The sequence below is a fragment of the Dermacentor variabilis genome, chromosome 9 (assembly GCF_050947875.1).
Source record: "Dermacentor variabilis isolate Ectoservices chromosome 9, ASM5094787v1, whole genome shotgun sequence".
Lineage (NCBI taxonomy): Eukaryota > Metazoa > Arthropoda > Arachnida > Ixodida > Ixodidae > Dermacentor > Dermacentor variabilis.
This window is the reverse complement of record NC_134576.1, coordinates 117580463-117603849: the sequence shown is the minus strand read 5'-3', so window position 1 is coordinate 117603849 and position 23387 is coordinate 117580463. Positions and strand designations below refer to the sequence as shown.

The 23387-nt window shown below is 47.0% G+C and overlaps 1 protein-coding gene across 2 annotated transcripts in view; it reads left to right on the top strand.

Moving 5' to 3' along the window:
* The window catches only part of Slip1 (SLo interacting protein 1), a 177510-nt gene that overhangs the window by 135785 nt on the left and 18338 nt on the right, over positions 1 to 23387 (top strand). For both annotated transcript variants that reach the window (XM_075669109.1, XM_075669108.1), the window contains exons 2-3: positions 20710 to 20999; positions 22256 to 22340. In XM_075669109.1, the coding sequence (XP_075525224.1) occupies positions 20710 to 20999; positions 22256 to 22340 (375 nt within the window). The remainder of the gene's footprint in view (positions 1 to 20709; positions 21000 to 22255; positions 22341 to 23387) is intronic.

Sequence of the window (23387 nt, the reverse complement as noted above, 5' to 3'; positions counted from 1 at the left end):
AAGAGGGGGCAGGAAACACGATTGCTCGAATATGGGACAACAGCAGCAACTAGAAGACGAATGAAATGAAGATGCTTCTTCTTATCGTTCAACCGTAATTCACTGCGGGTGGCGGTGAAAACCAGCGAGCAAGTTACACACCCGGGAGACGTCTTTGTCTAGACGCGGACATATGCGCGCGAGTTCAACCGCTATCGAGAAGCCAGCGGCCCGATCAGCGCATTTTCGAGTTTTTTTCGAGGTATTCGCGTGCAGTGATCGAGCGAGAGGGTTCTTCAAAACGCCGAGCTCAACATGTCAGCTTCGGTACGTGCACAAAAAAAAAAAAAAAAAAAACTCACCGAAAATATTTTGAAGGCGACCTCGACGATGGACGAGAGACTCCCCCCCCCTCTCTCTCTCACATCAAGAAAGGCCGTCTCCTGTACGTGCGTGTTCACTTTTCTTCCGCAACCTGGGTGGTCCCGTGAGCCGAATCGCACGCTAGCACACGACGTCACCGTTGCCACTGAACGTCCCTCTAAAGATGAAAGAAAAAACAAATAGAACAAGCTAACAATTTTTTAGACACGTGACTATAGATGAGCGCTTGTGATAATTGGAACTGTACAGTTATTATTGTTTTGTTTATTTATAGATACTGCAACGCCGAGTTGGGGTTTTAGCAGAGTGCAGTTACATTTGTTGGGTTTTGCAAATTGGCGAATAACTGTAACAATAAAATAAATACACGGATAGGAAGTACGTGATTTGGCAATGTGAACTCAATGATGTACCGGAACCAATCGCAAGAGCATATAATAAGCTTGGCGCGACATGCGAGACAGTTCACTGTTGTAGGTGTACAGGAGTTATGTATGAAACGAAGCGCTTATGCGCCGTACTTTAGAACGAACTTGAGCTGAGCTCGAATAAAGACTGCAAAAATGTGTAGAAAACTCTGGGTGTATGGCGGGGCCGACAGACGTTAGACGTCGAGTCAACTCACCGTTACGGCATCGTTGGGAATATTACGATTATACTCATTGGCATATTCGAAACTTACGTGTTTTCTTCGTTTATCCTTTTTTTTTTTTTGCAATAGAAGGGGGACGTATGGACTAGCCGAGCGAGATTTTCCCCCTCAATCTTTACTAAGAAATTAAGGTGCTGAGAAATACAAGCGTGGACGCGAGAAGAGCACAAGGGCAAACACGCAAGGACGGCGCCCCATCCTCGTGCTCTCCTCGGCCATGTTTTGTACTGCGCAGCACCTTGCTTAACGATGTACGATCGACTCGCTCAACAACGTACACTATTGTACCTCCATCTCTTCGCGTCAACCGATTTCGAACAGAACAGAAAGCTCCTGTAGCAGGCTTTCAGAGACTCTATATATCGGTGATGGTTCACGGGCATTCAGCAGGCTGACCGTGAATGAGGAAGAGGAAGTGGGCGCGACTAATATATATATATATATATATATATATATATATATATATATATATATATATATATATATATATATACCTGCAATGATGCTTAATTGTTTTCTTGTATATCGCCACCGTTGCATCGGGGTATCGCTCCGACACGAAGGCCGAGCCTGCGGTCGAGAGGTCAGTAAAGCCTCGCTTTTTTCCTACGTGCTTCTATTCTTTGAACCATTTCTGTGCTGGATCCTGTTCTGCCATGGTTCAGTTATATATATATATATATATATATATATATATATAGTGTGTGTGTGTGTGTGTGTGTGTGTGTGTGTGTGTGTGTGTGTGTGTGTGTGTGTGTGTGTGTGTGTGTGGTGATTCCGAAAAGACTCTGCAATAGGCCTGAATCGAAATTATAATCAGTTACACAGCATTAGTAAATATGAATGACAGTTAAAGAGAGAAACTACGCTAGGGCTTAGCAGCACCAACTCTTTAAGTACGCGACAGCGCACTTATAACGTGGCGGATGTGGTGTCTCGACAGCTCCGCGTGCATGTGGCGTTTCCTTACCTCGCATCTCTTTAAAAAATGGGGATTTCGTTCTAGCGTAGGGATAATCAGGGCAGACTTTAGGCGAAGCAGTGAGACAGACGAGGGACCGGGCTGCAAGTTGTAGCTCATTCTTGCGTATAAATAACGAGCACAGGCTCTGCAGGCGGGACAGTGAAACAGACGAGCAAACAGCGCCTGTCCTTTGTCCGTCTCACTGTCCCGGCTAAAAAAAAGAAAGTTCGCGCTCAATGTGCTCGCACAAGAATGAACCGACTATAAGCCAGCAGCATATTGAGATTTCCCGCACACTGCGACACGATCGCGTGCGCTTAACACCACCTCGAGTTTTCCGTTTATATATCCCTAAACTGGGTGAAGTCAGCCTGTAATACCATAAAAGATACGCGTGAGTGGTGGTGGTGGCGGGTTGGAATCTCGGGTCCTCCAGCACAACAGCCCGGTGGGGCTCGAAATATTAGGCCCCGATCACTCGCGGGCCTTCTTGTCCCAAACTTGGATCTTTGACTCGCCTTGAAGAGACTGCTGAAGTTCCCTCGGCCAAGCGACCTGTTTGAACGACCGTGACGTTCCCGCATTCCTTCGTGTTTGTGTTGGTTTTTCTTTTGTTTTTCATCTCCCTCTCTTTCTGCGCGCGTGCGTCTTTTCCTTAACCTTTTTTTTCTACCCTCACCCCTTCCCAAGTGCAGGGTAGCAAACTGGATATCTACCTTGCAGTTAACCTCGCTGCCTTTCGCATCTCATTTGTCTCCCTCTCTCTTTTCTGCCGCCTGCGTCCCGTGCCTGATTCTCTCAATTTCCCTTCTCAACAGCTGACGCCTCGAGACACTGTGCTAGACTGCACCACCTTCGGGATCGGGCCACACGTATATTTTTTTCCCCTCAGAGGACCGTGATGCCTCCAAAATGGGTGAAGACTGTCTGAAATGTTACCGCATTATATTAAAGTCTTGATGATGAGGACAAAAGAGAACCGTCGTGGTAGGCGCGATATTCTGAATCCTGTGAACGAACTCCTGCGCAAGAGGGGTGTCTCGATTTGAAACTTTGAACAGCCTATAGTTTCATGTTGACTCAAAACCGGCGATATTGTGCCGCACTTTGGGCGCACGTTAAACAACACTGAATTGTGAAAAATTAATCGCGATTAGCTCACTGCACGGCTGCACTTGCGTAGTCCGCGGGTGGCTTCGGGATCATCATCATCATCATCATCATCATCATCATCATCATCATCATCATCATCATCATCATCATCATCAGCCTGGTTGCGCCCACTGCAGGGCAAAGGCCTCTCCCATGCTTCTCCAACAACCCCGGTCATGTACTAATTGTGGCCATGCCGTCCCTGCAAACTTCTTAATCTCATCCGCCCACCTAACTTTCTGCCGCCCCCTGCTACGCTTCCCTTCCCTTGGGATCCAGTCCGTAACCCTTAATGACCATCGGTTATCTTCCCTCCTCATTACATGTCCTGCCCATGCCCATTTCTTTTTCTTGATTTCAACTAAGATGTCATTAACTCGCGTTTGTTCCCTCACCCAATCTGCTCTTTTCTTATCCCTTAACGTTACACCTATCATTCTTCTTTCCATAGCTCGTTGTGTCGGGATGCCGGAGCCTATAATTTAGTTAGCGACTAGTGGGGATTAGGAGTCCCGGCATCGCGGCGGCGCTATTCGTAATTTCGCTCTGTAAGCATCTTTCCGGGAAAAATAAATCAACTAACTACAGCCAATCGGAAAGAAAGGTGCGCTGAAACTAGGATAACAATGATGGCGAGCACCAAAAACAGGGAACGTACGCAACAGTGAAGGATAGGCTAGAGATGAGGCAATTGCAGGACACACACACACACACACACACACACACACACACACACACACACACACACACACACACACACACACACACACACACACACACACACACACACACATATATATATATATATATATATATATATATATATATATATATATATATATATATATATATATATATAGGGCGGTTGACCGGAGAAGATTCTGGTTTGCTGCCCTGCACTGGGGTCAGGGTAAACAGAATTGAAACATGGTAAATAAGAACGACAGGAATGAAACGAACAGATAAATAAGGTATAGCGCCAGGCATTCTTGTTCTTTGACGTGGTGTTCATCCATCGGGTAAGCTTCGCTAGTCGTTGCGAACGTTCTATTTTAGTAATTAGCCGAAGCAAGCAAGCAAATGCAAGATGGTTGTCTTCTACTGTGGTATTATTAATGCTGCTGTTGATATGAATCAGTTTAAAGCCGAAGGAATTAATCGCTGAGGTCTCCTGTCCTTTTGTTTCATTCAGCACAACCCGACTGAGCCTTTATGTCGAGCAATGGCATTTGGCGCTAAAACCAAGAAGCGGCGCAGAAAGGGGGCGAGAGAGAGGGGGGTTATGGGTAGTACCTGGCACCGTACACGCCAAACACAACGCACGCGCAGTTCCATCGATCCATGCATGGAATTTTCGCGAGAAGCGTTTGAAGCTCGAGTAATGGTCGCAGCTAACCCCGCAGGCCCCCCGACCAGGTACGGAAGGACTGAATAAACAAACGAGGAACTCAGCCGTTTATCTCGGGAGCCCTGATGGCCCTGTTGCGTGATCGCGACTCGTTCATTGAGGTGGTGTAATCTCCCCTCCCTTATGGAGGATAATTTACGGTCGTCTCATTTGCTATCTCCAGTCGGTTCGTGCTGTGTGGTCCGAGTCGATATTTGGACAAGTCCCGGGGAAAAGAGATACTTGAAATGGCATATACCGCGCTCACCGGCTTTCAGCTCTATAATGCGCACGGTCGGCGTAAAAAAAAGAAGAGAAAAATACTGACCGTGGCACTTGATAAAAACGCCGAATTTGTGGGCACTCTGTCAATGGAGCCAGCAAGGCCTTCCGGGAACTATGTTGTTCACATATAGAGTAAAACGTCGTTATAACGAACTCCCTTTATTCAAGATATCGCTTACTTCTTTGACATTTTTTTCCGCCCCCCCCCCCAACTGTATCTTACAAGATCTGTACCTTACAAGATGGAAATAACATTTCATTTGAATAAACTTTCATTTCATTTCAAGTTTCTCACAGTCCCGACCGCATTGCGTGCAAAGTGTGACTTACCGCGATACGCCGCTTAGTACGAAGTGAGAAGCGTTAAGTCCGGGGTGACGATATAGCTTATCACTAATTCCCAATATTCATTATACATGTTGTGCTCACTTTTGATAAACATTTCGAATCACTTGGGTGAGTGTGCATTCTGAATCACGCAGCAGTGCGTGTGCGTGCGTACAACTTCTAGTCTCTCTCCTAGACTCTTGGTGCTCACGATGAAATATGTAATAGCGAACCAATCAGAAAGGTGCGCCGTCAGGTATATATTTCTGCTTCCGGATACTCTGATGCGTCCAGTTCATCCGAAATAAAGTTTATATTCGCGATTAAACACTGTCTTTGCATCTTTACAGCTCTTTTCGACCTGGGTGTGGGCTCTCATACGCCCCTAGCCAATGACAGGGACTGATTTCCGCATTAAAAATACATTAGTCGGCCCACTAATTCTCTCTTCGCGGAAAAGAGACCTCACAGTCAGTGCGCGGAAGACACGTAGTCAAATGCGCGCGCAACTCGCTTTTCTCCGAGTCCTGTCCCTACGTTTCCCTCCATCCTACCGCAAATTGTCTATTCAAAAGATGGCGAACAACGACAAAAGAAACTGCAGTTTGCTCTGTAAGACTGTTCCGGCACTTTACTCAAACCCTCATTAATAGTCTCTCTTATCACCCCGATCCGTCTTCTTCGTCGCGACAGCGACTAATTCGTCCTTATCCTCCGGGGTGAACCCTAGCTATCTCTCCGGCGACCTCGGCGCACAATGCGTACTACGGGAAGTCCAATTTGTTCATCGCTTTCTATCGTTAGAATTTTTTTTTTTTTTGGTCACTGAGTTTCTCCTTTCCTTACATTTACACGTTAAGAGAAACCTGTCCAGTTCCACTAATGGCACCCCCCCCCCCCCCCAGAAAAGAAGAAAACACCATATCCGCTGTTTCCCTCCCATGATCTCGAGTGTCCATTGTGCGGGCCCTCTGTAGACAAATGCGTTTAATTCCGAGAGTGCAATCAGACACTCTGTCCCGGGGGCGCACAGAGTCGGGCTACTGGCAGACCGGAGATTAGGCAGTTAGTTTCCCGGTCACATCCCCCCTGTCATTCCTCTCTTCCCCCCCCCTCCTCCACCCCCCCCCCCCGCCCCCGCGAAGACTACATCACTGATGTCCCCTTTTAATTGTTCGAAGATTTCGAGGCACTGTGAACGTCAGCGTATGGTGCATATACATATGTGAATTACCGTGCAGTGGGTGTGGATGAACGTTGCCGTCGAAAAAAGAAAAAAAAAGGAAAGTTATGCGAAATGCAGTTTTTCCGATCAAGTCGTTACAATAACGGCGGGCATCAAAACTGGCGCGGCAATCGCTTTATTAACGAATGCAATTCTCCCAACTGACATGACAGTAATGACTTTGCGAGGCACGTTACAATTGTGAAATTGAAGGCTACCAGTAATCAATGAATGGTCGTGTCGTAGAAACCATTTCTAGCAGCTCTCTCCGTAGCACCATTACCGACAAGAAATACGGACTCAAAATGCGCCACGACAATAATGGTGGTTCTAGTTAACATTTCGTATTTATATCGAATTTCCCGCAGTTGGCAAAAAAAAGTCGTTATCGGGAACCGCAATGCGTTTAGCTGCAGATTTTGAGAGAGAGATGCAGAAATGTAGTAAATACTTTCCTAATTTGTGGAAATAAAAGAGCGGCTAGGTCCGCTTGCAAAAAAGTCGATCCGTATTGCAGCACTGCCTTTAAATGCTATATCATCGTCGCACCCGTTGCAACAGTGAAACCCAACTTTTCCACCCCTTTCTCGCCAAGTAAACACAAGGAGCTTTCGGCTACGTCATCGGGCGCACAGCGAAAGACGGAAGAGGGGGACAAGAATGCACGCGATAGACTGGTCATAAATAACCCATAATCTTATCTCGGACGTTGCCTATCTATGTATCAGAATTGTTCGTTCTAATTTCTATCGCTTTGATCCGATCATGAAAGCGGCAACTCGTCGGAACGTTGAAATACAAAAGAAAAAAAAGAAATGGTTCTCTCCTCGAACAAAATACGACCAACTATTTCAATTCGCCAAAAAAAAATTAAGTAATTACTTCGCGAGAGCGCACAAGAAAAACAAACGAGAAAAGGGACACGCACCAATCTGGCGGCGTTCCCTTTGATCTACGCAGGGCGGCATACGACAAGTTTACCCAACACAGATCATCTTCGCGACGCGAGCAACAGGCCTTCTCTATGGCAGCGCGTGTAGTAGGTTCAACCAGAGCTCCTACACAGCAATAGAAGCAAAAACAAATCGGCTGGGGGAAGGGGGGGGGGGGAGGGCGGTGTTACGAACTTGGGCGCGCGATCGCATCTCCTAAAGCGAACCGCCTCGAACGGCCCACACACACACAGGCATCAGCGCGCGCCGCATCGAATCCGGTGGGAACATGTTCTTCCACGTTTGTAGCTCAAAAACAAGAAAAAAAATATGCCGCACAAGAGTAAGCTCGAACCGTCGTAAAGCGGGAGGCTCTAGGATTACACGTGTGCACACGCACACGTATGCAGAAGAAAGAAAAAAAAGACGAACAAGAAACCGCGAACTCAAATAGCGACGCGCCACGGTGACCTGGCAGCCCGCGGCAATCATCAAAGTTGCGTCTTTCTTATAACGGATCGCTGCACGTGAAAAAGAAAAAAAAAAGAAAAGAAAGAAAGGAAGGAAGGAAAGAAACATATCGCAGTGTACCAAAAAAGAAAAAAGAAGTCAAGAGTAATAGGGATCTGCTCGAGACGTGTTTCTCGTCACTAATGAGCGGTGACAGAGCAGTTTTATTTTGTCATCTTGTGGATGGACGTTTTTTTCCTTTTTTTTTCTCTTCTCTTTTTTTTAAATATTGCCTCGGGGGTTTACCCAAGGTCAGCAGTCGGATTCGGGTCGAAAACTTCCCCAGAAACCGGAGGAGTCGTGGAAGCGGGGACATTTGAGACGACACGCGCAATGAGTCTTTCGGTCCTTTTGAAACTTGTTGCGGTCGCAATGTCTCTATATTTTCGTGTGTTGCTGGAGCCTAACCGTTAGGTCGCCGCCGACGCAGGAAATTACCGTTGCGGTCTTTTCCAATTTTTTTTTTCATACCGTTCTTCTTCTCGGCTTCTTTTTTTTTTTTTTGTCTTTTTAATAGAGCGCTGCCGCCGCAATAATTGCCGCAGGTATTTTGATACTGGCAGGAGTAGATTGATCAAGTTGGCGTTGGTTCGTATCGAAATTTTGGACCAATAATATGATATGGCATAATGCAAGCGTTACGTTTTGTTTATTACGTTTTTGTCTAATATCGTGCCAAACACTCGATGTAGTTTTGATGTATTTTTATGCTTGCAATACTGCTAGAAGTTAAGGCTGGACGAGTAGATTAAGATTACACGAGCGGTTAAGGCTATAGACTTGGACGGCGCATCGAGAGTCCACAAAATCGTCTCTACGAATGGCGGGTATACTTCGCAAAGCTCTTTTACGTTAGCAAGTGCTGTTTACCGTTGGATGGTCAACCTCACAGATATGCCCAACATGGCGGTAGGCTGGGTCGAACGAATAGTTCTGCGTAAAATAAGAACTTTGCATGCTATGTGTGTGTGCTTGCACGCATGCGTGCGTATGTTTGTGCGAATACAATTCCAGGTAATCTTGAACTTTATTCCCAGTCCGGGGAAACCCAAATTTCGTTCGAATGAATGCAAGGTTTGAACTTTAGGAATCCCTTAAAAAAGATAGACATGCTTTGAGGCTTTGGAACATACATGTAGACGAATCGGCCTCACCATTGACGAAGCACCGGCGATTGTTGGTACAAAATATCTGAAGTGAACTACGAAGGCAAGAAAAAAATTGCAGAGTTTCATTTGTAGCGAATCCTTAGCGCCACAAAACAAGAAACCAGCAAGTAAACATTTAAAAATGGAAACGATAGAGCCGTAGCTGACGCAATAGTGGCGATAAGAATGACGACGATGGCCCGATGACGACTAGTGGTGCTACGGCGACAAGATTGTTTACACAGTCAGTGACAAAATGTCCGTAAAGCGCCGTTACACCTTGGATACAAACGGAATTGGCTAACGCCATTTATTAATACCGGCTGCTAGCTCTAGCTACGAACATCATGGTTACTAAGACCAGTACGTCATTCGGACTAACAGTACGAAGCAGGGAAAACTATTTCGTGTCCGTCAAAGCTTAAGTTCTTTTTTTGTAATGTTAGCTGTAGTGGTAGTGGTGGTGGCAGTGGTGGTGGTAGTAGGAGTGGCAGTAGTAGCAGCAGTGGCAGCAGCAATAGCAGTAGCAGTTGTTGCTATAGCTTTTGGTGGTGTTGCTATTGTTGTTTCTATTTGCCGCGGCGAAAGGGAATAAAATAGCCCAAGTACATTAAGGCATGACTAACCAGTACAACCGCTCGAACAATGGCCTCCTCAATACTGAAGGAACCAACGATGCAATCTTGAGTGACGCCCCGCTACAGGAGGAAACAAACAAACTTCCTCCCGGGATCACGGCAAATAAAATGTCACGTCGCGGTGACAACCGCCCACAATAACAACATTACAAAAAGAAAATGCACCGTGAAATGGGAAGCGAAGGTCGCTCCGGTGTGTAGTTGTAAACTGCTCTGCCCCGAGGTTAGCTGGCGAGATTTTTTATCTCCACTATCGCACCTCGCTTGCAGCACGCTTTCGACGAGGATGGAAGTCACCCCGGCCCCGACCTAGACTTCTTTGAGCCTGGCGAGGCCGACCCTGTCCTTAAGCTTTACTGTCCGTCTTTTCTTCCTTTCTTGAACTGCGTGCGTGCGCTTTACGATCTTTGACGGCTGAGATGATAGCGCGCAGTTTGCTGTTTCGGTCGCATCTTCCCTCCCCCTTTCATCCGAGACACCCCACTTGCGTCGAATGGCCGTGGAGGAGGCCTTTTGTTTACTGTTCGCCGCAGCAGCCGGAAAGGAAGTCGCGCTCATCTCAACGACTCTACCCGTTTGCGCTGCATCACGCTTTTTTTTTGTTTCTTTTCTACGTCGCTCAAGTTTGGAGCAGCTTGTCGGCGTGCTGTAGACGTGGTTTCCGCGAACGGTAGCACATCCCCCCTTCCCTCGCCGCCGCTGTTCAGAGACGAGATGAGAGGTATTTACTTGGAGACACTTCCCTCGATTGAAGAAGTCAAGCCGACTTGTAAGAGAACTTCACGAAGCTGCGGAGCTGTTTGCTTGGCTGTTTCTCGTACATTTTGATATGTTTTTTTATGTTTGCTTTTGGATAGACTAAAAGAAAACAAAAATAAGAGGCTTTTTGATCTTCGTGGTACCATCGAGGTCGTTTTACAAACTGCTGCACGATCATTCCTGCGAATGCGCGACACGGCAGAAGTCATACGGGGGCTGCGGGGCAGGAAACTGAACCGGTTTGTAGACGTTCACGGTGGACATCGCCGTTAGAACAGACGACAAAAAATTTTGTCGTCTGGTGTCCGCTTTTACGTCGTCTGCTCTGTTTCCATATTTCTTGATGGGGTGAATCGCTGTTTCTTTTAACGAGCCGGGCCACATTTAGCGAGCCAAACCACGATCGAATCGCAGTGCTCAATACCGGCTCCAGGAGCTGCTGGTTGCGTCATTTGCTGTAGCCACGTGACGCGCAAGAATCGGCGATTCCGCCCGTCGCGTAAAACTATTTAGAGAGAGAGAGAGAGAGTGTCGGGGGGTCGGGGAGAAAGAACGCAGTCACGTCATCGTATATTGTCGCCTTAATGTTGTACCGCTAGTTCAGCGAAAAGACTCCCTGTTATCACCACTCGCGTATCTGCAGTGGAAGCCATGAATAGGGTAACGATTTCTCGTTCATGACCACGTGAATAACTCTTGTTGGAGCCGCGATGTCTGATCACCTGAGTGGGAAGTGTGGCTATGGACTTCGTCTCATTGGTGTGACAGCTTGCGAGTTCAGATGTATGTCAGGAAAAAGACACTACTAGCACGAGCGAACGAGGCTGTATCAAAAAATAAAATTTGGGGTCTTACGTGCCAACAGCTAAATCTGATTAAAGGACACCCCGTATTGAGGGAGAACAATTTTCACCACCTGGGCGAGGTTATCTCTAGCAGGCCTTTGTGCTATCTGCTCACGAGGAGAACCTCGAATCCGAAGGTGCAAGCACGGAACAACCTCTCGGAAATAACGGCGTACGTCATGAATAAGAACAGACGAAACGACGCTGTGTGCCAGCTTTTCCTCGCGTCTTGTTTTCGCGTCTCTGTTTGCGTTAAATATGCACGACCAATTAGCCCAGACGTTCACGCTTGCAAAACATACATGACTAAGTATCGATAATGTCGGGCAAGCATGTCGCACTCTTGCCGATAGCGCCAATCAATCAGTATCGATGCCAACAGGTACCGCTAGGTGTCGCACTTCCAGTTCGGAGTCCACCGTTCGGCCGCCTTGGATAGGTGTCACCGGGTCTGTGACGTTGATGACGTAATGAGAAGGTGATGTAATAAGAAGCATTTGTTGCTAACGTTTGTTTCCGGACACAGTATCAATGGCCATCTGTTTTCATTTTCTTTCCTTGTTGTGGCCGAGGCAGAAGATGCAAGCGAGAATCTGTGGCACTTTCCAGAAGCGGCCCCTAAGTGACGTACGTACTATCCAAAGGGCGCGAAGCGTTCAACCATGTTTCGCAAAAGACACGAGACCATTAGCGAAACGACGAAGTTGTTAGCAAGACGGAGAAAAAAAAAACAGAAATGTCGCTGGAGAAACTAGCCCAGGAAAGCAAGGCTGTTCTGCAACCTGCCCGAGAACGGGCAAGCGGAACAGCTTAGGCCGTTAGCCTCTCCGAGGATTAATTTTTATGGGTCCATTTCCTCCGAGCGTAGCTCGGTCTTCGAGGAGCTCGTCTGTCTCTCTTTATGGTTTCTCCTAGATGGCGCTGAAGAACACCTGTTACTCGCTAGGAAATGGCAGTGCCGTTGTATGCACTGCACCGCTTTGCTTGCTTGCTTCATCGCGGTTTCTCCAGTATCGTGCTCGCTACGCTGCATAATAGGAGGCTGCGGTTTTGCAATATAGCAAATCACCACGAAAAGTAGAACAATCTATTGTTGTTTTGTTGTTCGCTGTAATTCAAGAGAACACGCTGTGGGGGTTCAGCGGCTATCTCATTCTGCTGCTGATGTTGAGGTAGCGGGCTCGACCTCCACTACGGCGTCATTCATAAGCCAAAATGCGCTTTTGCAACATTAAAGACTCACTTTTTTTACATGAACCGAAGGGAAATACGAACTATTTTCAAAAACACACGTGAGTAGTTTAAGCTCCCTACTACGGACACTGTTTGGACAACCTCAAAAATACTCTTCAAGCTCGAGCAAGATTTAAACATGAATGCGATAAATCTGCTGAGGGGTGACGTCAGCGTTTCCGACCAATGAGGGCTCGCGATAGAAAGTCCATTGCGAGACTGGCGTGCACCGCGTCCGCTACGACTCAACTTCGAACATTCGTTGTTCATTCTTTCAAAGTAGGGAACTAATTTGACGCACAACGTAAAACTTGCTTTCATCGCTTTCACAACGCTGTGACTTCCCGCTTTTATGCTTACAAAAGACACGTGATGCCCGATCAAGAGCCCCACACAAGCCCCCTCTTTCCCTTCTTTCTTTTTGTCTGATTTCGACACGCGCCATGCATCGCTATTCAAGCGACCGGCATCACCATCCTTGGGGGCAATTATTTCGCTTTCAGAAGAGGGTCTGAATGCGACGCCCACTTCAAGAAAGGGTCGACCCCGGGAAGCCCCCAACGAGCTTGGGTCGCATGCGCGATCGATAAGTGCCTTCCTGTGGCGACGCCCCGGCTTCACTGGTGCATGGGCGAGGGGGCACACACACGACCGTTCACGTAGCCGTCTGCTCCTGGCATCGTCTGCAAGAGCTGTCGTCTGCACGACCGGCCGCTAAGCCGCGTGGAGGCCCGCCCGGCTTAACCTTCTCCTCGATGCTATGCCACACAGTCCTTTTATTTTCGTAACTCCCTTCTCATCGCTGTAGCTTCAAGCTCGTCTTTATGCGCTTCGGAGTTGGAGTACATTCCAGTTTATTTCGCATATTTAATTCAGCTTTTGGGGCGCCATTTGCAGCCACCATTCCTCGTGTTCAAAGCCTCGCCCGCGACAAGGCCTAACGGCCTCATTGCAGGCGACATCCACTAAATGCTTCGTAGTTCGAATATCTTTCGGCCTGTTTGTTGCCACCACAAGGCCGATCGCGCACGAGCTCGCTGAAGAACAAGGGAACAGCCTGTTCTCCCTTCGACGCGGCTTAGCTTGTCTTTTCTCCCGACCGCGTCTGCACTATGTTGACCGACCGAGCGCGACGCTTTATCAGATTCGCCTGAATGCGCGCGCCGCTATCTTCTTTCTTCGACTTCTGGAGCTGCTCCGCGACCGGCGCATCTCTGGCTTCTGTCTGGCCGTCACCGGAACCACCCTTCGGCTCGGTTCGGCTCGGCTTGACTCGCAGTCTAGCGTTACGGATATGTTTGCACACTCCGCCGCCGTTTCGCACCGGGCAAAGTCCCGCCCCAGCCCGCCTATATCTGCCTGCTTCCTCTGCAGGTGGTGGCGTAATCCTTTTAGCGTTCGGCGGCGCGACGAAGGACCTGATGTTTGACGAACGAGCCTTTGTTTGCGTTCTCATCTCGTTACATCGGATAGAGGCAAACAGGAATGCCGGAAACGCCACTGATAGGATTTCTGTATACTAATAAACTTAAAGGCATCAGGAAATATAAATGCGACTTTATTTTTGCCTGCGAAGTAAAGTGGATGCAGGACGCCTTCACTGTGTGATGTGATTTCGGGAACGAAGTCGACATTATGCTTTTTTCTTATTTTTCTGTCGTTCGTCTTCAACCACCGCGTAACGAAAATTCGTTGCGCAAAGCCGTTTGACTACATATACACTCGCAACTTCCGCACTTTAACCAAGTCAGAGGGTGCGTTTGTCGCAGCAAGAGGCAAACACAAAAGTTACAGAAACGTGAATTACGTCGGAGTAAATGAATTTGGACAATTTCGTTGAGCACACAAGGCCAGGAGAGTAGAGGGAAATCACTGACATGCGCAGACATTGCGTGGTCTTCTTTTTATAGGTAAACGTACCAGCTAAGTCAAGAACAAGTACTTCGGTAGGGAACTTGCGTTTTAAAGATATATATATATATATATATATATATATATATATATATATATATACTAATCGCAAATGTTGAGCAGGACACGCAACGGAAGTACATGCGTACATAAAAGCTTTTGGAACCCAAAGCGTATGTTTATATTCAGCCCTCATATAGACAGGGAACTGTGACCTAAATCTCCGCGCAGTCTCTGGTATCAAGGAATATACAAGTGGAGAGGGCAAAGTCAACAGTTGGCAATCAGTTTTGCATCTTCGTGGGGTCGAACAGCGCGAAGACAGGTCACGTTGCTGAGGCAGCAAATGCTGGTGAACCTGTATAGACTACTAATCGAACGGCGCACCTCATTTGTCGACTCGCATCGAAAAACAGTGGTGTACATCGAAGGAACAAACTAATAACCGAGCACGTCACAAGGTATAAACACGCCGGAAGGGCACATGTTACAAGAGCACCATCACAATTGAAATGTGTGGAACCAATTTCACATCTGATTTATAATTATCCTGTATTTCGTGCATTTTTTAAAGCAACGAGCTGAGAAACGAAGTTTTAGGCATCGCCAATTGAACTCTGTCACCGTTTGCCTCTGCTTAATGTTACGACTCCACACAATGGACGGGCCCCGTCAGGCTATGTGCCTTAGCTATCCTTCCGGCGTAGTACAGCCTCCATGACTCTTAACCACAACGAGCACGAGACATCTCTGTCAGATTAACTCTAACAAAAAGCAGGCTTTATGGAGCAAACGTCGAAGGCTTTGTAAGGAAGACGCACTAAGTTACTATGTTTAAAAGGCAACCCAACCAGAAAAAAAAATTATCCAACTCCATCCACAGAAAAATAAAACCCGAAAAGTCTGTAAGACGTGTTGTGTTTAAGTATGACTGCTGCAGTACGCGCGCACTTACACCCGGAAAAAAGTTTAAATTCGCAGTCGAAGCGTTCCCGTTCACTTGCCACTCGACACGCGATCGAACCGACCGAAGCCTCGGATGCAGAGCCAGTCTGCCGCTTCCGAATTTGCGTCGCCGGCCCGCGTCGTCGTTCTATCTATCTTATTTCCTCTCGCATTACATTCTCGTTGTGTTCCGTGGCAATCACGAAGTGCTCAGAGAGGCCATAATTCACTTGCGCGAAGGGAACTGGAAGCGAAGGAAAGCGCGAGACTGGAGAATCCATTAAAGCTTTCACCGCGCTCTAATTAGACCTTCGGCGTCCATCATCCGCCGCCCACGCGAACGTTCCGTGCAAATTCTTAATGGAGGCGTGCCGCGACTTCCCCCCACCCCAATACTCCTGCTCTCTTGCACGCTTTGGTTATTGCCTTCCGAGCACAATTGCCCCAGTGAAAGCCGGAAGCCAAAGAAAAGACGGTAAATACGTTGGAGGTAATGAAAGCTTCCGGCCACTTCGTTCCGAGGCTGCCGACGAAATAGGAAGTGGCAGGATTTTGTGGAAAGGCTCTTTCCCGGCTCCGGAATCGATAATTCGCGTGTTATTTATTTGTCCTTTTTCTTCGCCCCTATAGCTCATCGACAATTATTCTGAACTCACAGTAGGAGAGGATAGCACGCAATGTACCAAAAATGTGACGACTGGCGCTGGTCCAGACGCTGTCGAACTCCGCCATATTGTCAGCTGCAGATTGACTGACGATTGGCTGCGCCTGCGCAAAAATGGCCGCGACGTCAAGATGTCTAGGAAAAAAAAATTGGGGTCTCTCATCGTCTTCGATGTTGTACGTGCGCAAATTACACGCGCTCACTGACTAAGCGGTATGGACCGAGAAAATTTCAACTCTGGCTTTCTTGCCTGTAAAGCGTGCTTCGCCGTTGTAGGCGTGTTGTTGCGGCAAAGCCACACTGCGTACCGAAAAGCACATTAGCATTTGTGACTGTCCTCGATATAATTTACAGAGACAATCACTCGCAACCGCGATAGCGCGCTTTGACCAAAGACCTCTCACAGAGGAACTTATTTTACAATACCGCCATCACAAGCCATCGCAGCAGAGGGCGACGAGGGCACTGTTGGGGTTTTTGAGGGCGACAGGATTGGACAGGCGGCTGTAGCCTGAACAAATGTTGATAGTGTGGCAAGTGTCACTGTGCTGTGCGATGACAGTATTCGGTGCCGGTGACCGATGGTGACTGTGTGTCTAGGCTCCTTCCTTTCCTTATCTCTACTTTGTTACCACTTTACCTCCCCCTCCCCTCTCTCCCCAGTGTAGGGTAGCCAACCGGATCTTTTTCTCTGGTTAACCTCCCTGCCTTTCCCCTTTTCTCTCTCTCTCTCTCTTTGCGTAGTTCGAGTATTATTTGAAGGTCTGACGGACTGCGTGCCTTACGTACGGGGAAAATAAATTCCGTGTGAGATAAACCTATGAACACAAAGCCTTGGGCTCCACACAAGTTACAGAGCTTGTGGACAAAACTGAAGCTTAGCCATGCGTGTGTTCTGGCGGGCATTTCTTTGACTTCTCGGAATTCACAAAGAAAGAAAGAAAGAAAGAAAGAAAGAGAGAAAGAAAGAAAGAAAGAAAGTATAACCACACAGAATGATTATACTAAAGCAAGTCGTAAAACAAGCAAAAGTCGAGGATGCTGCAGTTTACGCAAAGTAGAAGAAACGAATTCTTTTCTCTGGCTTCATGCACGAGAGAGCGAAGAGCGCGCCTTCCGAATTCAGAGTTGCAAAGTTATTTCCAACCTTTTTCTTTTTGTAATCCCATTTCTTTTCTCTTTAAGAGCCTGCTTCACCAGGCTTAACTCCATCCCCACACCAGTGCCCGCACTCCCTTATTTTTTTTTTTTCCTTCCCGTAATAGCGTTGTGAGGCTCTCCGAACACAAGTCGGCAGCATCATTAGAGTCTGCCGGCTCCAGTAGCAAAATTTCACCGGCTTCTTTCGATCACGTTTCTTTCTTTCTTTATTCAGTAGGCAAAAGAAAAATGCAACCATTTATCTCGTTTCTGCACATTCATTCACTTCGCTTCTGTCAGCACTCTATGCCTTCAATTCTGCATTACACTCTGCACGTTTTGTTATTTCTGTCCTTTTGGTCAGATGACAGCACCTATACGATATATATATATATATATATATATATATATATATATATATATATATATATATATATATATATATATATACTAAGACACGCATGCACATCGACACGTTTTCTTTGCCCTTACTCCCTTCTTCAGGGCTCTACTGAGGATTGCTCCTCCTTGTGCGTACCTCTTTGTACTGGCCCATTGCCGCACACTTTTCTCTTAGTGTCACAGCCACTTCAATCCGCTCGGCGAAAGATGGCGCACGTACGCCACCGGTGCTGACAACCACTATTTGTATCCTCCGACAATCCGCTCGCTCTCCCTTCATCCTTTCTTTATTTTCTTTTTTTTCGTTGCGTGCTTGGTCGCGTGCCAGCCGCTCCAGCGTTTCGTACGTTCGGCGCCCCGCGCGAGGCAGTGCCGTCGCCCGTATCCTCGCTTTCATGTTTGGCTATAGTTGCGTTGTTCCTTGTCCGCCATTATTACCATCTCAAGCGTTTTTCCCTTGAAAGTGCGAGCGTCTATATATATATATATATATATATATATATATATATATATATATATATATATATATATATATATATATATATATATATAGAGAGAGAGAGAGAGAGAGAGAGAGAGAGAGAGAGAACTGAATCCGCGAAAGTGTTGCGCTCTTCTTGCTATCCCCGTTGCGGTTTGCGCCTTTCTCGGAAGAAAAACAGGCGCGCATTGATGCTGATGCTGCCGCGTTTTTCCAAGAGTGGGAAGTTTGGGGAAAAAAAAGGAAGAGGTCTTCGAAAGCGAATTTCGGAACCATTCTCTCCTACTTTCGCCGCTATTCCGTTTTCGCTCTATTTTCTTGCTCATTTACACGCATTTCTTTTTTTTTTCTCTTCACGCCTACTATTGTTATGCAGTTGCTTGGGCGACGGCGCTCAGCGTCTGGAAAGCACACGGTTCCTACTTTTCCTTCTCTCCAGGCTCTTCGCTTGCGCTGAGCCCGAGTTTGCGCTTCTCCTGGTCGCAGGTCTCCTTCGCCTACTTTTTTCACGATTGTTCTTTCTTTCTTCCTAAGTTGTTTCTCGCGGTTATTCCAGGAGTGCCATCGTTCCTTTCAAGGGTGCTGGGGGTTCTTTTGCTTTCTTTCTTTTTTCTCTCTCAATCTATTTCCTTGCTCGGCGTACACGCGACGCGCTAAGCCTTTTGCTCCTTTACGGTCCGCCGGTTCACGCCGTGCCACAGCGGACGCGGCGAATCGCCCAAAATGCGCCGACCGCTTCCGTTTCGCGTGTCTACGATTTCCGCAACGTAACCAGCGGCTACAGAAAGAGTAATGTCTCCTCCCTATTTTTTTATTTTCTTTTGCGTTCCTGGTTACTCGTTCGTATCCAGAGGTAGACACTCCTCCGAGCTCTGGATATATATCGGCGGAGTCCTGTCGGTTCCTCTGTAGTTTTTCTGAGCATACCAGCGTTTTTTTTTTCTTTTTCGTGTAGTGTTGCGGGAAAAAATGTTCTTGTCTGAGTGTGTGTTAGAAGGTGCAAAGTATTTGCGTGTCTGCCATTTTTTTCTGTGGGCGGGGGGACAGAAAAAAGGGGGGGTATTCTTGTACGATATTCTGGTAGGTTGGGGGGGGGGGGCGTTCAGTGGTCCTTGTGTGTTTTGTGTTTATTAGTGTATTTGTGAGGGTGTAATGGAGGGTGCTTGTGTATTTCTGTCTGTGTAAAAGCGGCAGAGAGAAAGTGTTGCCGCCTTAGAATGTTTGTCGTGTCACGCTGGCTTCTGCATCACCCTTAACACTTCAACACAATTGTTTTTCCAACAAAAACACGCTTAATTGGTGTGTGCCATCAGAAACGATATTGACCGTGGTTTTAGGCGTTTACTGTTGACGTTTCGCTAACACTCGCGCACGGTTACAGATGGCCAGGTGAAAAATCGATGAAAATGAAATGGTTAATCGCGTCGTCTAGTGTTACCCGTGGTAGCGGCGTGGTTCACGACGAACCTGCTACCCACCAGATTACGTCATAACCTTTATGTGATTGTGCACGCAGTAACGGGTTTGAATTAATGAACTCGAAAGCTGCTTTCGTGTAGTGAGAAATAGTAATAAATGAGCAGAACTATTCAAACAGGCAAAACTCTGGACATTAAATAAATAAATTATTCCTCGCTACGGCGTACCATGCTCTTGCCAAGTTTAGCGCTGCCAAATGCATCGCGAATGCTTATTTTCCTACCATTGTTATCGTACCAATAGCTTTTGTAACACGTCGAAAGGAGTACCTAACGTCACTGCCCTAGGTTTATTGAATATTCTGAAGCAAATTACAAATTATTGTGTTGTATTATACATTGCCTGGTTGATTTAGTGTTCGGTTCATTCATTCATTCATTCATTCCATTCAGTGGCATGACCGTAGATGCATTGATTGTCTGGTGGCTAGACGTTTAAAATCTATACGTTGAAGGACGGAGTGGTACATTCGGGGTTTCTCATGTGCTGCTAGCATATAATTTTTTTTTATTTGCGTATGAACAGCGCACGATCTAAGCGAACTCGAATAACTTGAAGGGTGTTCGCAGATTTCAGCCACATTGTAGCTGCGATTCATTCATTCATTCATTCATTCAGTGGCATGACCGTAGATGCATTGATTGTCTGGTGGCTAGACGCTTAAAATCTATACGTTGAATGACGGAGTGGTACATTCGGGGTTTCACATGTGCTGCTAGCATATAATTTTTTTTTATTTGCGGATGAACAGCGCACAATCTAAGCGAACTCGAATAACTTGAATGGCCTTCGCAGATTTCAGCCACATTGTAGCTGCGATTCATTCATTCATTCATTCATTCATTCATTCAGTGGCATGACCGTAGATGCATTGATTGTGTCTGGTGGCTAGACGCTTAAAATCTATACGTTGAATGACGGAGTGGTACATTCGGGGTTTCACATGTGCTGCTAGCATATAATTTTTTTTTATTTGCGGATGAACAGCGCACAATCTAAGCGAACTCGAATAACTTGAAGGGCGTTCGCAGATTTCAGCCACATTGTAGCTGCGACTCATTCATTCATTCATTCATTCATTCATTCATTCATTCATTCATTCATTCATTCATTCATTCATTCATTCACTAACACTTTCTTGCGTACGTTCGTTCACTGGCCAAGTCGTACATTGATTCGTTGCCTGTCGCGTACACGTGTTCATTGATTCTTCGACCGGATGGATAGATGCATTCGATTTAATACATGACGCATTCTGTGTGTGCAGGTGAATGGCCGCGACGTGTCGAACGCTTCGCACGAGGAGGCAGTGGCGGCGTTCCGCGCCGCCTCGGAGCCCATCGTGGTCGAGGTACTGCGCAGGGAGCGCCGGAACGGAACCGGAAGCAGTTCGTCGGACTTCGGCGGAAGCGGAAGTAGCTGCGCCGGAGGAGGCCGCGCCAAACAGACCGTCGCCTCGCCCCCCGGCTTCACCCAGGGCCACAACGACGCGGCGGCGCAGACTGAATTTCCGTGGTGGGCACCGCCACCGTGGGAAGGGTCGTTCCTCCCAAACGGGTACGTGTGCGTCGACGAATAGCCTTGTGTGAGCTGTACGAACCTTGACGAATTGCATTGATCGAGAGACACGTCGGAGAAACGCTAAATCACTCCAGATTCGTAATGTGCTGCACAAGACGTATCATATTTACGAGCACCAGTGAGATTGTACTGTGTATGCAGAGAATGCCGCGATCGAGTCTTTTATTTATCGTACCAGTGCTGCCGACGCGAGCCAATGGGTGCCAAAAGATTACAAAAAAAAAAAACGCCAATACGAACGCCAAGAGATGCTTGTCTGAATGTCAAACGATGCGTTTTGCCCAATACAATGCTGAAATTTTGTAATGCTCGTAAGCGTCGCTGCGCATCTCTGTCATGTGCCTCCCGTCTTACCTCCTCCTCTCGCAAGGCTGCGTGTTCTGGCGCTGTTGTCAGCATTGAAAGGCTTCGGCGCAAGATGCTCGTGCAGCGCGAACTGGACACAACGTCGTTATGAATGAGGTGGCTGAGCGCTGCTGTCAATTACATTCCCCATTCTACTTCGTGGAATGACCTAGTGGGGTAACTCCATTTTCATTCCTTTGAATTCTGGGGAGTTGAATGTCGGAGCGAATGCCTGTTCCCCAGAGTGGCCGCCTAGTAACGCTTCACACTTCCTTTGTTTTTCCGCATTCCCGCATGGTGCCACAAGGAAACAGCCTTGGCAACGTGAAGTCTTCTTGTTCTAGGCAGCCTGGCACGTAATCACGCCATAGGAGAGCTAGAGGACACGGGTACAGGTGAAGGCATGTCGTGCAGGCTTGGTCTCGTGTCCCAGGCCCATGGCGCTGGCAAACCGACAACCCCAACACATAAATGTGGCAGGAATGCCTGAACAAATCTACGCAGCCTCGCATGTGCATGGTACTTCTCTTCTATGCGAACTACTCAGAAACATTTTGCGGAAACAAATTCATTTAATTCAATTCCGACATAATTAGGCGCAATACCATTGCCATTCCATTCACACGCAGCTATTCATTATTCCGTTTCCATTCTCTACAGGGCTTCAAGAAACAGAGAAAAGTGGCATTATTTCAGGATCTATTACATTCCGCATGGCCACTTCGCAACTCTGATTGGGACCTCTGTCAAGCTTTCTTTTGTCTACTGTGCCATCATCCTATTGCTTCACGAAGAAACTAAAGATAGTAAAAATACAGAGAAATAAACGAAAAGTTGAAAAAGAAGCATAGAATTATAATGTTTTTATTTTTTTTTATTTTTTTCAGGTTAAGCATACCTCCACCTCCACTGAGCCCTCCGAGCAGGAATGAAGACCAAGATGACGACGACGGCTACGACATAGAATATGAGGTAAGCTGAAATTTATTTATTTATTTATTTCATCAACCAGGCCAGATGCCTTTTAGGGAGCGGGGAGCGACTAAGCAGGAGCAAAAAGATTTAACAAGTTAATGCAAGCGTGGATGCAGACTCCATTATTATAGTTACCGGGAAATACAGTATCTGAACTAATGCGAAACGGGAAGCGACCAGCAATCGATGTCACTGATTCGGAAAGGCGGATCCAGTATTGAGAGGTCCGGGATGTGAAGAATTGAAAGCAGGCTCGCATTATACGCACAATGAGATTTCCATCTTTTGTGCACGACCTAAACGAGGTGAAATATACGTAGGTGGAAGAATAAGGTCGCTGTGTAGAAGGTGATTCTAGGTGTTCCTTCTCTTTATTTTTTTTATCGTTGTCGAGAAACACACAGAGATAAGTATACTTGAGATGAGAGGCAAGTGAAGCAAGCTGTAACGATTGATAACCTGGTTTTCATCCTACCGGCAATTTCCCCATCCACAAGAACAACTTTTGGCGAATCCGCTTCCTTCGTGATTTTGTACTAAGCTTATGTCGCACTTTTGCAGTCGCATTTGGAGCATAGGGGCTCGGCTACAGCCATATAGAAATATATGTAACGCCTTCCTTGATTATCTATGGAAAATAAAGTAAATATTCACCGACGATTACGATGCTCCCTAATGCGAAATTCGAGCGCGGGTCTATACGTGTTTTCATTCCGCGTGTGAATATTTTGTATTATGATTATATAGGTACACGGTTTATATTAGGAAGATAACGCTGTGAATAGTGTAGCTGGCGCTCACAATCTGTCTCGTGCGGCACATCGCGAAGGAAGCGAATTGTGGCTCGTGCGCCTCACTAATCGCGAGACGTGGCGCGTTGGTGACGCGTGGGCGCGATTTACAGCAGCCGCCGCAGACAGACCTCCGCTCATGCAGTACTTTCTTTCCATGCAGACGACGCGCGCTAGTCTGGCGCCATCTCGTAGCCATCGTCGCCGTACAGCGCGTCTTGCTCAGCCCTACGCTTTCCTTCTCGCGCTTTCG